The 14,914-nt window shown below is 37.8% G+C and overlaps 1 protein-coding gene across 1 annotated transcript in view; it reads right to left on the minus strand.

Annotated features, from left to right (window-relative positions):
• Window positions 1–14,914, minus strand: part of MAP3K5 (mitogen-activated protein kinase kinase kinase 5) — a gene marked incomplete at its 5' end in the record, with an annotated part of 102,810 nt that overhangs the window by 16,512 nt on the left and 71,384 nt on the right. The window contains 9 exons of the mRNA XM_080341344.1: window positions 120–140; window positions 916–1,093; window positions 1,582–1,739; window positions 2,693–2,798; window positions 3,436–3,572; window positions 4,367–4,494; window positions 8,785–8,918; window positions 10,720–10,801; window positions 11,518–11,613. Coding sequence (XP_080197470.1) covers window positions 120–140; window positions 916–1,093; window positions 1,582–1,739; window positions 2,693–2,798; window positions 3,436–3,572; window positions 4,367–4,494; window positions 8,785–8,918; window positions 10,720–10,801; window positions 11,518–11,613 — 1,040 coding nt within the window. The remainder of the gene's footprint in view (window positions 1–119; window positions 141–915; window positions 1,094–1,581; window positions 1,740–2,692; window positions 2,799–3,435; window positions 3,573–4,366; window positions 4,495–8,784; window positions 8,919–10,719; window positions 10,802–11,517; window positions 11,614–14,914) is intronic.

A 14,914-nucleotide genomic window follows, 5' to 3' on the forward strand; every position in this document is an offset into this window, starting at 1 on the left:
TTTTCATAATTGTGACCACTCCTCTTTGCACTATTTTAGTGTGACAAATTACACCAGAGTAAGTGATAACCATAGTATCTACACAGTTACATTTTCATAGAGAAAATGTTAAAACTCACCATTTGTGTTAGCTGAAAGAACTGTGGGAGAAAAACAAAGAAAAAAAGAAAGTTGAATGTGCAGAAATAAACTGAGAAAATAAGCACAGACTACAGGATCACTCTCTTCCCATTATTATGGACTACCTGGACTCTCTCGTCTACAACGTCTAAAAGTGTAATTTATTACGATTTAAAGTTAACTTGAATCTGGCGGGTGGAAATCAAGTTAAAAGCGCTCATCCAATGTCATCTTCGTTACCTAGTATTTTTCTTTTAGGTATCATGCTAAAAATATACAAAAGATATTTTCATATGTATATATGCACAGACACAGACAATGTCATTTGTACTCTCTAAACTTTATTAATTTGTGTAATTTACGACACTACAGGAAATGAGTACATGAAACAAAAATAATGCAGTGCATGCACATTTATGATGGGACAAAATTATTTTCCTCTTGTAGAAAATTCCCCTGAGGCTCAATAGCATGTTCTATCCTTTCACACAATGTACTCTCTGCAAACATTCTTCGAATGAAAACATACGCAATTGAAAAACAAACACAAAAGCCACACAAAACCATAAATAGACTTTTAGAAACCTTATTGGAAATATTTATATAAATCACCACTGTGACAACATAACTGAGTTCTGCAGTGCTTCTGCAGCAAGTTGCTAGAACAGAAGGTTACAACTGAATAGTCATCGGGCATGGGGATCTGCTGTGTTCATTTTAAAGGTTAAGTCTCCAGTTTCAGGAAACAGTACTATCAGGAGAAAAAAAATCAAGATTGAATTTAGCAATGCTTACCTGACAGTTTTGATGGAGACTTTCTTTTTTTGCTTGAAACCTTCAAGAATTCATCTATAAGTAGCTCGTGAGCAAAAGCTCGTTTATCAGGATCTGGTTCGAAGCAACGCAGTATGAAAGCCTTGGCTTCTGCAGACATGGATTCAGGAATCTCCGGGTGTATTTTAAACATTCCCACCTGTGGCAAATAAAGAGAGAAATGATGGCATACATTGCTCTTTTCCCAAACATTAAATAGCATCCAAAAAGTGTTTATACAGTAAAAGTGGTATATTGCTCTCTAGTTTTGATATTATCTTTTTGTAACTAATTTATTAATTAAAAGAAAAAACTATTATAAACTGAATAAATAATTACATTTAAAAACAAAAAAATGCAAGTAGAGGCTCCTGCAAAGCAGAAAACTGCTTCTTTTCTCAGTTTTTTTTTTTTGTTTTGTTTTCATCACCCAGGCTGCTGAATAGCTGCTGTTGCTCCATTACTCTCTTCAAAACTCCATAGCACTCCCACTCAGTGAATCAGCTCATTCTTCTTAGCATCTTCACTAACAAAGCATTTCCTTTATTTTCTTTTCCTGCAATCTCTAATTCCAGTTTCTCCAAAACAGTCATATGATTTCCTGTGTTAACAAATACTGGTCTGAGCTGCACAAGGAAGATGCCTGACCTTAAACATAGCTGCTTGTGGTTCGCCCAGTTCGTAAAACGGGGGCTTCCCTGTAGCCATCTCAATGATTGTGCATCCCAAGGACCAGATGTCTGCAGCCTTCCCATAGCCACGTGGCCCTTTGTCTATGATTTCTGGTGCCATATACTGAAGGGTACCTGTTTAAAACATACTCATTTTTACTTAGGTGCAGTAATGAAAGAAACAGACAGCTAAAGGACAAGAGGAACAAAAAATCACTGAGGAGTGAGCAATATCGGGGGAGTTAAAAATAATACTCTATTATTTAAAAATTTCCATATCCATCCTACATAAAACTCAAAATACTATTCAAAATATTACTTGTGCTAAAAGCATCTGATATGATCTATTGATTCAATGATATCACTTTTCAAAGTCAATGACAGTAAGATGCTTCACAAGGAGCTTTGGATCAGACACAATTTTCACTTACTGTATTATAGATTCAGACTAAAATAAGGAAGATCACTCTGAATTGCATCCAGAGAGAAACAGGATGTGAAGCCCAGAACCTGACCAAAATCTGCAGGTAATATGAACATTTTTTCTCAAGTAAGGGAATCAACTTGACACATCATTATACATTCTGTTCCATTCAGAGCAGAAATGGAAGAGCAGAGGATGGATTTAAATAATAGTCATTTTTCATTTTGTATAATTATTTAATGCAGTGCAACTATATGACTTAACATCCAAACCAAATTACCAAGCAGAATGAGGATCAAGTTAATGACAGGCTCAGTAGATCAGCAATTCTGGAGCTGGAAGCTAGGATGTCCAAGCCAGTCAGGAAAGAAAAACATTAGTGTTCTATCAGCAAGATGAAAAAAACATGCACACAGAAGAGACAGAATCAAATACAACACAGGCAAGAAACAGCTCTTCTGTTGTAAAGGACTTTCACATCTCAAGTAGAACTTCTAAAACAGCATTTTCTTCCAACAGTTTATAGCTTAAGATTGGATATACAAAGAGTTATTCTTGCAGAAACATTTTATATCACTTTGAAGTCAATGAAAGTTCAGCAGCTGTGGATTCTGACCCTACAAGCACAGTTTTAATGAGGGAAGAGCCTCCTTTGGGCACATACCAGTGAAAGTTTCAGTACATGGGTTGATTCCTGCAAGTCTCTTTGAAGTTCCAAAGTCTGAAATCTTTAACACTCCACTGTACGTGTTGATAAGCACGTTATCACCCTGAGGAACAGAACATTCAGAGCAATTATTTTTCACTGCTGACTCTTCATCTAAGACTTTTTTGAATAGCCTGTTTCTGCAATGCACTTGTTAGTAACAATTACTTCCTAAGGCTCTTAAGAGGGGAGATGAAAGAGGAATCAATAGTGTTCCTGCCTCACGTAATCCCATAATCAGAAACTTTATCTCAAAGTGAACTTCCCCTACTACAGAAATTCAGTTGACAAATACTAAGAGAGGGAAAACTTTTCTTTTTTTTTTTTTTTTTTTTTTTAAAGGAAGCCTTTTCATCTGCAATCTCTTTGGAAAAGAACCTGTTAATATATCATCCACAATCATCTCCACTTCTAATATGCTTTATGAAAGTTTGACCACGTAATTGAAAACAGAAATAAAAATATCCGTTTTATCACATCTTAAGTAGCTACACATCAGTTCTTCTAAAAAAAAAACAAAGTATTTTGTTGGTGCAAGTTCAAATCCACAACAGTTCACTTACTAATCCACACTTCAGAACAGCAGAGAGGGTATGTGACAATGAAGAATTTTCAGAAAAAAAGCTTTTAAATTACAGGACAAATAAATGGTTATGCAGTTACATAACACTATCAGACTTAAAGTCCCTGTAAATTCTTACCTTTATGTCTCGATGCACTATTTGATTATCATGGAGGTATTTTAATCCTTCAAGAATCTGCTTGGTGTAAAAGCCAATTGTCTGCTCATTGTTTTTTAATGGTCCCCATTTTGATCGTAGAAGAGCAGAAAGGCTGCCTATAATTTTGGAAAGCAAAAATGTGAGAGTAAAAGTCTAATTAAATTCTGCCTTCTCCCCCAAAGGAAAAAAAAAGAAGTAATAAACATCAATCCCAAACCAAGTGTTGGCACCTCTACTCTAACCAAAGGCCCCTCCAGGAGAATGCTTACTTGCATCATAACTGGCCTGAATAATTAAAAAGAGTCTCAGTATCTCCACTGGCCTCAGCTGCAGCAGAGCAGCATGTGTTTCCTCAAGCAGGCACATCAGAACCCACTGAAACAATGTGCTCACGTCTCTCCTCTGTCTGGAGAGTAGTTGCCCCAGAGGAATGTTGTAAAAGAATGAAGAGGGGTGGATGCGCACATGCATGTCTTTGTACATACACCAAATCCACTGTTTCTTGAGAAGTGGGATTTTTGTTGTGTCTGGTTGCTGCAAGTTCTTTGGTCTCAAACAGAAGCAATAATCATCACTCTCCATTCCCTATGTCAGATACCCAGGGAAGGCTCAGCCATCTGAGACTCACTACAGCCTTTCCAGTAGGATATAACCACAGGTCATCTCATCTGTAGCTAAAAGGAGCCCACCTGCCACAGCAATGATCTGTAGCACATCCTATCTAAATACTGAATTAGAGGACTCAAAGCACTTTGAAGACACACTTTTCCCCATTAATTTAGGAAAGAGATATTAAAGAATATTACATTTGCATGAAATATATCTGGTTGCAGTACAAGTTTTTATACTTTTAAAATATTAAAAAACCCAAAACCAACCAACCAGCACACCAGTCTCCCCTACAACTTACCTCCTGGCACCTGTTCCATGAATATCTTAATGAAGCCATTCTCACTAAGAGAGCCTAAATACTGGACAATGTTCTTATGTTTGAGATGCTTATGCAAAGCTATTTCTTCATGCAGAGGCTGGGAGTACCTGGAAAGAAAAGCAGCAGTGTATTCAACATTGACCTTCAGGAAGGAAGTCTTGTGTTTACTGCAGTAGTTGAAGTTCTACTTTAGGTCCCATGAAACACATTTACACTGAAAATGACTGTGTTAGATGCATTTAGCAACAGCGGTTGTGACCACCACATACCAAAAAAAAAAAATCATATATACATAGACATAACATATATAAAATACATATAATATTGTGTATTCATACACATAAAATGTTGTAACTGTACATAGATGGACTGAGTAAAACAAAGGTTGTGAAAGTAACTCCTCTCCAGCCTAACTCAAAGAAAATAAACAGCTGGGCAAGCAGTTGGCTTCAGACTAGTGCCAAAGTGAACTAGTAAATCAGAAAGTTACTCTGGAATTAAAATCAATAATGAAAACAAATCACCGTATAGATTTTAATTAAAGTAGGAGTCTTATTTGAAAGCAAGAGTGGATATCTATCAGAGTAAGAACCCAGGAATCATTTCACAGGGAGATATTCAGAAGAACTGATCAAAACAATTTCAAATGTAATTTAGTCCAATGTAAAGTATTTTTTCAGAGACAAACTTTTCAGCTGCCCTTTTGCCAAGAAGGTTTCTGGAGTCCAGATCCTTCTGTGTCGTGGAACACTACCAGAGCTCAGCAGCTGACAAGCTCTCTGAGCCAGCCTGAACACTGCTCTTCTAACAAGGGGTGAGCTAGGAGCAGGTCAGCTCCCAGGTTTGCATATTGTCTGGCAAAACGTAGACAATGTGCCAAGAATCTGGTGGAGTTTTCACTAAAACACTAACATCTGCAGTCAGACTTTCAGGGTAGCTGACACAGATGAAGGACACAGACCTTCTTCTATCCATCCAGATGTGAGAAGGAGCTGCAGAGTCTTGAGCAAGCAGAAACCATTCAGATGCTTATACTGAGAGAGAACTGAACGTAACTGCAAACTCAACCTTGCAGCTACTTGCCACCAAAAGGAATAGTTTTACTGACACCTTCACCAGGTTACTCTCAGCACAGACTTCACACCAACACTGCTACATCCTCATCCTCTAATGAACTAGCAGAAAACTTATTTTATTTATTGGGGTTTGCGGAGATAGCTTCCTGCTGCCTTGGATCCAGGAGTTTGCTGTCCCTGGACCCAGTGAGGTGCCAGTGCCAGGAATACAATCAAAGCACAAATGCAATGGAAGTTTTTAGGGAAACACTGCCTGCAAGCTCCCCTCTCTTTTGGGGTAGGTAGTTACCAGCTCACCCTATCAACAGCATCAAGTTAGAAGTGGAGGCTGAACTCTAAAGAAAAAAGAGATAAAAGGTGGCCATCTGAAAGTCCCTCTGGAAAACAACTGTTGCAGAAAACAAGGAAAGCAAAGTATTTGGTTAATGAAAATTGTGAATATGCAGCTCCAAGTCTTTACTAAAAACTTATTTGAGTTTTGGCTTGCCTCTCCACACATAACTTCAAAGATTCTGACTACACTGTTAGTCATTCAGAAATGAAAATCAGATATTATATTCCTGAGTTCTACTAATGGGATATTCATTCAGAGCAGCAACAGCAAGGCCATTATAATTCTTCCCTCTGCACAGTTAATTGCATCTTGAGCAACTAAAATAATTTAGCAAATAAAGCCGTAAGAATATTCTCCAGTGGGATGAAGCATTTGTAATTTTAGAACTTAGTCATTAGAAGATTTTAAATGGTATAAAGAAGAAAACCTCTAAATCCTAGAAAGCTAAATCTTATTACCTACCTAATATGATTTTACTTTAACTTGAAAGTTGATATGGCCACTGGTACGATTTTGTAGTACTGGAAATGCATTTGAGGGCAACAGTACTGCAGGCATGTTTCCTTTTCTTTCACAATGTCTCCATAATCTAACATTTCCTGACAATTAAGTAAATCATTCAGTGTTTTATATTTAACTTACAGTGGTATAAAAAAACCTCACTGTTTTTGTACAGAAATCATTGCATTTCTAGCCATGTTCTGACTCAGAACTAAGTTAATTCTTACAAATCCAAAATATGGTAATTTCTACTTTGGAAGTGGTAAGAATTAACTTCAGAGATTAACCCTTTTCTTTCTATAGATTTCTTTCAAAGTACTAAAAGATCAGGTTACAAATAATCAGAAATAAAATAATAAATTTTAATACTTGAAATTTGTCCTGGAAGCCTGTAAATATTTTTGAAAGTCTACATGAAAGACTAAGAGCTTCTTAATGATCTCTTTTCCAGTATGCTTTACACATTGAACCTGAAACCTTTTCTATTGAAAATTCTTTTAAAATGTTTATTGGAGAAGAAAAATCTGTGGTTTGTTCCCCTTCTCCTTTTAAAGTATTTAATGCTCTATTCAGGCTATCTTTCTATTAACCACAGTTGCTACAAACAAACTTCTTAGCGTATACAAAACTTGCAACTCTGCTTTTGAGCCAACAGGTTGTTTTACATAATTTCTCAGAAAGTAAGGACTCATTATAACACATCTTGAAGTTAAATTTACAGTAACAATCTAGAGGATGGCAAGGATTCCCTTTTCCATTATCTATGTTCTAGTATCTTTAAAATATGAGTATGGAAAAATTATTAGACCACACATGTATCCATACTGAACAGCCAATATACATATTAATTCAAAAAGATTTAGTAGGATTCATTTTTAAACATCAATGTAAAGAACACCTAAGTGAGGACAGAATAACCAAAGGAAGGTCCACAAGAGAGACCCATGAAAAAGAAACTGAGCTAAGACACAGGGAAATTACACAAAGAAAACTTTAAAACAGTTATCGCACAGTGTCCTGTCAACATCTAGGCTCCACTACAATTTAAATAACAGTATTTGATGCGGGATAGGTTGTAGAGATCAATGGTCCTTTTCCACAAACAGCAGTTTTACCCCAGAGACATCCATTCTAGATATAAGTGAGCGGAATAAAGGCCATTGTGGTGGGTTAGAACAGCCGCTTGTATCTGGTTTGAATACTACCACTCTCTTTAAGACGCCTGCTTTGCAGGGATGGGTAAAAGCAGATTCCTTCCTGATATTAGCTGTAGATTGAACACTGCACAAACAAGGATACAGCTATTTCCTCCTGTGGAGGAAATGCAGTATGCCAAAATATGAAAAATCCTGCTGAAGGACAAGCTATCCCTTAGATCATAGTAGCAAACAAAAAAAGCCAAATCGGCAAAAGTAGACAAGAAACTTGGAAATACGGATTCCATTCCTGATTGAAATGATGGGCAAAAATTCACCAGTTGGTACACTCAGTATTTTACCTACATGCATTTAGTATGCAATTCCTCCTACTACCCAAGAGGTGTTCTGTCTTCATCAGATCTTCCTTCTTAAAAATTATTTGTTTAACCAAGGGATTTATCTTTCTGTTACCAACCACGGTAATGACTATTTCCTGCTTTTTAAAATTTTCCTGAACATGAGCCTGAGTTACAGTCTTTGATAATATTTCACAGTCTGTCTGAGAGGTACTTTAAAGATCCAGGCCCTCAAGTTACTTGTTAAGAAGCAGCTTGTACAGCACTTGACTACAAAAATCAAAGGCTAATGTAGAATTTAAGAATAACTTGACAGTTTAATACAGTCAGTTTCATTTGAAAAAAACTTTATACTTGCTGTCACTTTTATCACAGTATCTGTGGAAAGCTAGGTATTCAAAATAGGATATACTGCAAGCTTTCAGATATACAAGTACAAAGGACATCAAGTATCTGCTCTTCACAAGGCAGCCTTTATAAGTGAGTGAGAGCAATATATATAAAGAGACTCTGGTTTAAAAAAAATGGTGATAAAAATATAATTCCAGGTGATATATTCTAATGTTAAAGGGCTTCATAATAAATGATGCACAAACAGGAAAGGAAAATGCCTCTATCAGCAGTTCATGGTTTTAAAGGACACCACAGATCATGAATTTTCAACAAGGACTTGCCTAAGCAGACAGGGCTGGTCACTAGGTGTTTGAGTGAGATTTTTGTAATTCAGCAATATTTATTTCACAAAGAAAAAATATTATTAAGTACTAGTACCAAAACCAGTAAACATCTGAAGTCTCAGTTGTGATTACAATTTATACTGCAACTTGGAAACATCTAATCATAACAACAGGAAACATTACTATATATCACAGACAGGTAATGTATGGGCAGCTTTGCAGAAGAGATACTCCCTGATCAGCACACTGGTTGATCACATTACTGATGAAATTATGTAATGCACAAAATCTGGAATCAGCCATAGTTACTATACCTGCTGTCTCTCTCTGGAATTTCTTTAATAGCGATTCTGACTTGATTGCTCAGATCTCGTCCTGCATATACAATACCGTAAGTTCCTTTCCCCAGAACAACTCGCTCGCCGTTTTCATCATATTCATAATCATACTGCAAAGCAAACAACAACATGAAATGAAACAGAGGGATAAGATTTATTCCATCTGATACTGTGCTCAGTATCCATCGCAGGTAAGCACATAAAGCTACGCTGTTCCATGCAGTTATTATACAATCGTCTGTCTTCCTCGAGAGCATCTGCTACTTGCTGGCAGCTGCTGTAGAGACCAAAGAAGATGACAGAGGGCACTCTGCACCCAGTGGAGAACTCCGGCTCCCACACAGACAGCACGCAAGGCAGGATGCACTTAATTTGCTCCAGATGCTCTCCTGACCTGATCACATCTTCCAAAAACAGCACAACCTCAATTTGGTCAGTACCAGGTCAGCCAGCAGAGCGTGACACCAGAGGTTAGTCAGGATTGCAGTGTATTAAGTGTAGTTTCGGGTGAATTTGAATTTCAAAGAGTTTAAAGCCAGTCAGGGAATGGTCATTAGATAGATTATCTGATCTGTCCTCTTGTGTAACACAGACATGTAATTTCACATGCTCACTCCCACACTAAGCCCAGTAGCTTATGCCTAGATAAAGTATTTTTCTTTTCTTCCAAATAAAGACTGCTATCTTTTTAATAGAAGAGAGAATCCACTACTTTTTTTAGTATTTTGTTTCAACAATTAGTTACCCTCATGGTAAAGTCATGCCTCTTAATTCAAATTTCTGTGGTGTCACTGTATTTCATTATGTTTTTCTTCAACAGACTAAAGAGATCATTAGCACATAGTAATTTTCCATGTAAAAATACTTACTCACTGTAACCAAGCTACCCACTGCTTTTCTTTTTGCTAAAATAAACAAATTAGACACCCTGAGGTTCCCATTATGGGCTATTTTTCTATCCCACAAGTTACTCTAGTGGTTTCTCTTTGTCTCATCTCTAATTTCAGATGTATTATAAAATGCTAACATCGAAACTGGGACAGAGGACTGTCTGTATTCATTATCCTGCCTGACTCTCTCAGGTAGTTCTGGGTGTCTCTGGAGCTTTGGGACACCAGATTTTCATGCGAGTACACAGGTTTTGATATTCTATGCTGTTCCCTGCCACCTGAAAGAAAGCCTGAACACCTCAAGTACTGCATCGCTCCCAATGGCCCTGTACTCACTTCTCAACTATGTGTACACTCAGACAGAAACCCAAGTAAGAACAGCAGGTACTGGCATGCACTGGAAAGCTATAAACAGGCTAAGAGGGGTGGCAGCAGCAGGAGGGCATCCTAAGCTTCAGCGTGAGTTAGTGATAGAAGGGTATACACAGACACCCAGCAGCAACAACATCATCCAATGTGAGTTTGCTGTTCATTGCCATGCTCGCCTACAGATGGTAACCACCAAGGACAAGCCTTCCCCTGCCACAGTCACATCCTAACTTCTTATGCAGACGACTTGCCAACAACATCAGCATACATGATTCCAGTGATGCATGAAACAGACAACATATAGTCTTTAAAATCTGAAGAGATGCTAATGCTGCCAGGCTGTGATTACACTCTGAAGTAACTGTTACAAGAGTTGCTCTGTAATGACTTGAGAATTCTAAAGTACCTTCTCAAGTGAGTATGCTAACCGAAATTAGAGATACAGCTATGCTGCTATAAAAACTACATGAGGACCATTAAAAATAATCATTAATTTATAAACAGTAGACAATAAAATTTTGTAAACAATAACTTGTTTAACTTCTTCCAAAGAAGGGATGAGTAATTTACTCCCTTCAGTGAAATCCTATGCTAGAAGCCCCAAATTCTTGGTATGCTGGGGAAGAACAAAAAGATAAAGAAGTAAAAATACCTCTAGAGAGTCTCCATCACATTCCCCTTCCTCTGTAGTCTTCCCTATTTCTTCAGTGATACTGTTCACCATGTCAAAAAACCTGTTAAAAGGGGGCAGGGGGAAAGACAAAAACACACTTGAGATTGTAAGGACAAAGGGAATGCTTCTCACTAAAGTAATGAATGAACAAAGCTGCAGCCTTTTTAGCACAAAAAGACATGAAGTTTCCTCCAGGAGTGCCTTCTGGATCAATTCAAGACCACAGCCCTCAAGCTTATGGAGCAGAGATACAGCTTAGAGAAGCTGAGCCACCCCTAATTTTGTGCAACAAACCCTTGCTAAGTTTCCTCTAGGGCTACTGGTACAACCTTACATATGTAAACATGATGTTAATGTAAAGGAAATGAAGTATGCCTTATCATAATCATAAATAAGATTCTAGTTACAGTGAAAGAAAAATCTTAACCAGGTCTTGTTGTTACCCCAAATGTTCCCATTTAAAATTTAGGATGCTTTGTCAGATTCGGGGCAACAAACATTTGTAGTAAGAGAAAAATAATCCCAGAGTGTGTAAAACCAACAATGTCATAATATTTGTTTCTCATGTTTATCTGAGCCTGCACTTTGACTCTTCAAACCTCATAGATGTCCAGGGTGTGGCAGAACTAAGCCTTCACATGAAAGATGGTGATCACAGAGGGTGCTCCAATCAGCTTCCACCACAGTTCTGAAACAGTCAATCCCTGCTGTGTATGCAGACACCGTCTACCCCATAACAAGTCTTATTTTTTGTCTGAAATAACAACAGTGACACACCTTCTGCAATGAAGTTCTGTGCAGAAATAGATTTGAAAGTCATCCGAGTTGTGCAGCACATAGAGGAAACAGCACCGTTCTTCAAACTTCGAAATGCTGAAAGAACAGCCAAGCGGAACATGTTATTGGAAAGATGCATTTGGACTTTTATCGGCTGTCAGACCATACAGATCAGCCCATTTAATAAGGGAAAGCACCAGATTAAACCTAAGTAAACATAGTTTTTCCTTACTGTAAAATTACTCTCTTGTATCCTCCAAAGTTCACATTCTGCTGTTTCCTATCATCTGGCTTGCCCACTAGTCCACACATTGTCCAAGAAAGAATAAAAGCAAAGAAGTTAATCAGATTATTTTCATCGACTTGAGTATTTTTTGTCTCCAGTGCATTTAGGTAAGGCCCTTAATTTCTACTCCTGCAGCCAATATGAAACATCCTTTCAGGATGACATCAGAAAGCCAGACTTTGAACTCAAATCATGAGTTCTTCCCGTTTTAGAAATCAACTGCAGCTCAACCCTAAACACGAAAATTTCTGATTTGCTCCTCGTGAACTGGTACATTGATAGTATGTTGGAAAAACATTTTCAAGCTAAGACAGCATCAAAATATGGGGCAAATGATTTTACCAGTCCTGGCCAACTGTGCCTTTCTTCAGTTTTGGTTTTATCTGCTATAACAGAACAAAAATAATGAAGAAATACATATGCCATTTTCTTATGGATGCACAGATGTCTCCACAGAAGAGGTGCAAACTCTGGTACAGTTGTCATTACGGCGCTCCTTACAGAAAATATTAAACATTATTTGAAATAGCTCTTTCTGCAACTTGGTCATATGTTGAGTGCCAGGTGTCAAGCTGGCAAATGCTTGTAATTTTCAACCTTTAATAGGTTGTCTGATTCTTTCTTCCTTTTATGATTCCTCTACTGTAGAGTCCTGTAACTTTTGATAAACAAATGGCTCTTTAGACAAGCTAGGGGCTGCCTTTCATAAAGCTACTTATGAGAAGAGCAAGCTTCATTATAAGAGTATTTGTCTTTCGGTGTGGTGACTGATTTATTTTTATGTTAGGAAAAATGTGTAAGTGCTAAGTAATGTACGGATCTGGGAAGACAGTCACTGTCTCCAATTTATAAACTAACTTTTAATTCAAATGTTTTCAAGCATAAAGGTAAACTCTCCAGATACGGAGTAACTGATATTAACAGAATTACTCATGTATTTCAAGTTTAATGTGAGTTTAAACATTTCACTGATTAAACTGTCAGTTTAAACCTGATGTGCACAGAAGTCACTATCGCAGCAGTAAATTAAAGGGTAAGAATGTGGAGCGTACACAGAGGGCAGGCAAATTCATAAACATTTAAGACTCTTAAGTGAGTATTTATATTGCTTATACATTGCTTTCCTGCCTGGGGGAAAAAAATAAAATGTTAAAGTGAAAAAAGATTAAAAAAATACCAGGTCATAAAGAGACACAAGATAATTTGCTCAGGAAATGCCTCGTTCTTACAGTTCCTAAGTGCACATAGTACCCACCAACTTCTACAACAGCAGAATTGGGGCTGAATTTGCAGAAGTCAGAAGACAAATAGGGAAGCACGATGCAGCGTGGCCTTGTGCCCAGCTCCCATGTGTCCAGAACTCCCCTTAGTCCAGGAGAAATACTACAAATGCTGTAACTGCTGCTTTCTAACACTTCCAGATGAAGCAGCAGATAAAACAGTTGAGCACTGGCAGCAACGACAGAAAAGCAGCTTTGTGGAACTTCTGTCTGTTTTCTAGAAGTGCAGCAGTACAGACACCTCTCACTGTCATAATTAAGCAGTCTGACGAGATTCCAAGCTCCAAGAACTTGGAATGGAAGATGAACATCCTTGTTGTCAATTCTTAAGCTACCAAGAAAACTGGATGCAGATCTGAATCCAACTTTTTCGCCGTTCCTAACACCACATTCATCAGCATGACCTCTGAGGCACTCTCCCGCAGAAACAACACAAGGAGCAGTTATTTCACAATGCAGGGCTTGTCCCAAACACTGAGAAAAAGTCAATTGGTAGTTTAGCAACTTCAGTCTGCTACTTTATTTTTAAATTGGAAAAAAATAAGATATTCTCTTCTTGCTCATATGATATCAGCTCTGCAGAGCACTAAGGACTTTTCTGGATAACCTAAGATGCAAAGCACCTTTGGGTAGCAGCCATGTTCCAAAAGCTCTGCTGAAGCCCTTCAAGATTAACCCTACTTTTTGAGCTGATTCAATATTAAACATTTCTGTTTAAGAGGTCAAGAAGGTATATGACAAAACCAGAGTTATTTACATGGGCACACAAACCACTAATCAATGAGTTCATTAAGCTAAACCAAATTACCATGACTCCCTGCACACAGAGTGAGACTTAACACTGCACTGCTCAGAGAACTCCATCTACTTGCCAAGTCCCTTTGCGGTTCTTGAGAGTCAAACTCTTACTCATGAAATAAGACACCGATTACACTGGCTGATATGCAGCATACAGAAGTAGTGACCCCTCAGCCACCTCCTTGAAGTATTTACCAAAAACATTTGCCATTTCCTCAGACCTGCTGCCTCCCTATGTGATGCAGTAAATATTTATGGAGTCCGCTACCGAAAAAGCCTCCAAGAGGTACAAAGACTTGCCTTGTACATTAATAAGTGAGAGGGGAAGGAAGAGAAAAAAGGACAATAAATAAATACTTCTTCCTTTTTTAGAAGCACATAAAAACATACTGTAACCAAAACCCAAACCAGACTGAACTAAGCATATCATTCCAATTTTTGCCTAAAATAAGCTGGATCCCACAGGACTGAACTGCTATGCCTATGGATAGTTTGTTTTTTTAAGTTACTTTTTGGAAAGAAAAAGAATCATCCATCTGTGCAAAAATGTACTGCAGACATAGCAACAGCTTTGTGTATGGAACAGTTATTATTAGAACAGGGCAATGACTACCAAAAAAACGCAAGATTTCTGGCCTTTTTTTTTTTTTCCTCTAAATTACACTAAAAGTAAACACCAAAGTGGAAAGTTGCAGGATGCCAAAGCACAGATAAATCCTAGGGAAAAAGAACAAACCAAGATGAAGAACTGATACGAAGGGGTCATAGCAGTGGTAGAACACTATTTCCTTACTATCAGAAGACACAAATGGCAAGGGTGTACCCTGTCAAAAAGGCTGCATGCTATGCTCAACCTGGGCTAGCAAAGCAGACCCACTAGCTCAAATTCAGTTGTTCTCTACTGACAATATTCACACAACCCTCGCCCCCAGTGAAGAATTCTCCCTAGAAGAAGTCTCCTTTATAGACAAAAAACATTTTGCTGAAATCAAACAAGTAGATGGCAAAGTCCCATCCCAAAGGGGAAAGCATG

The sequence above is a fragment of the Nesoenas mayeri genome (assembly GCF_963082525.1).
Source record: "Nesoenas mayeri genome assembly, chromosome: 3".
Taxonomy (NCBI): domain Eukaryota; kingdom Metazoa; phylum Chordata; class Aves; order Columbiformes; family Columbidae; genus Nesoenas; species Nesoenas mayeri.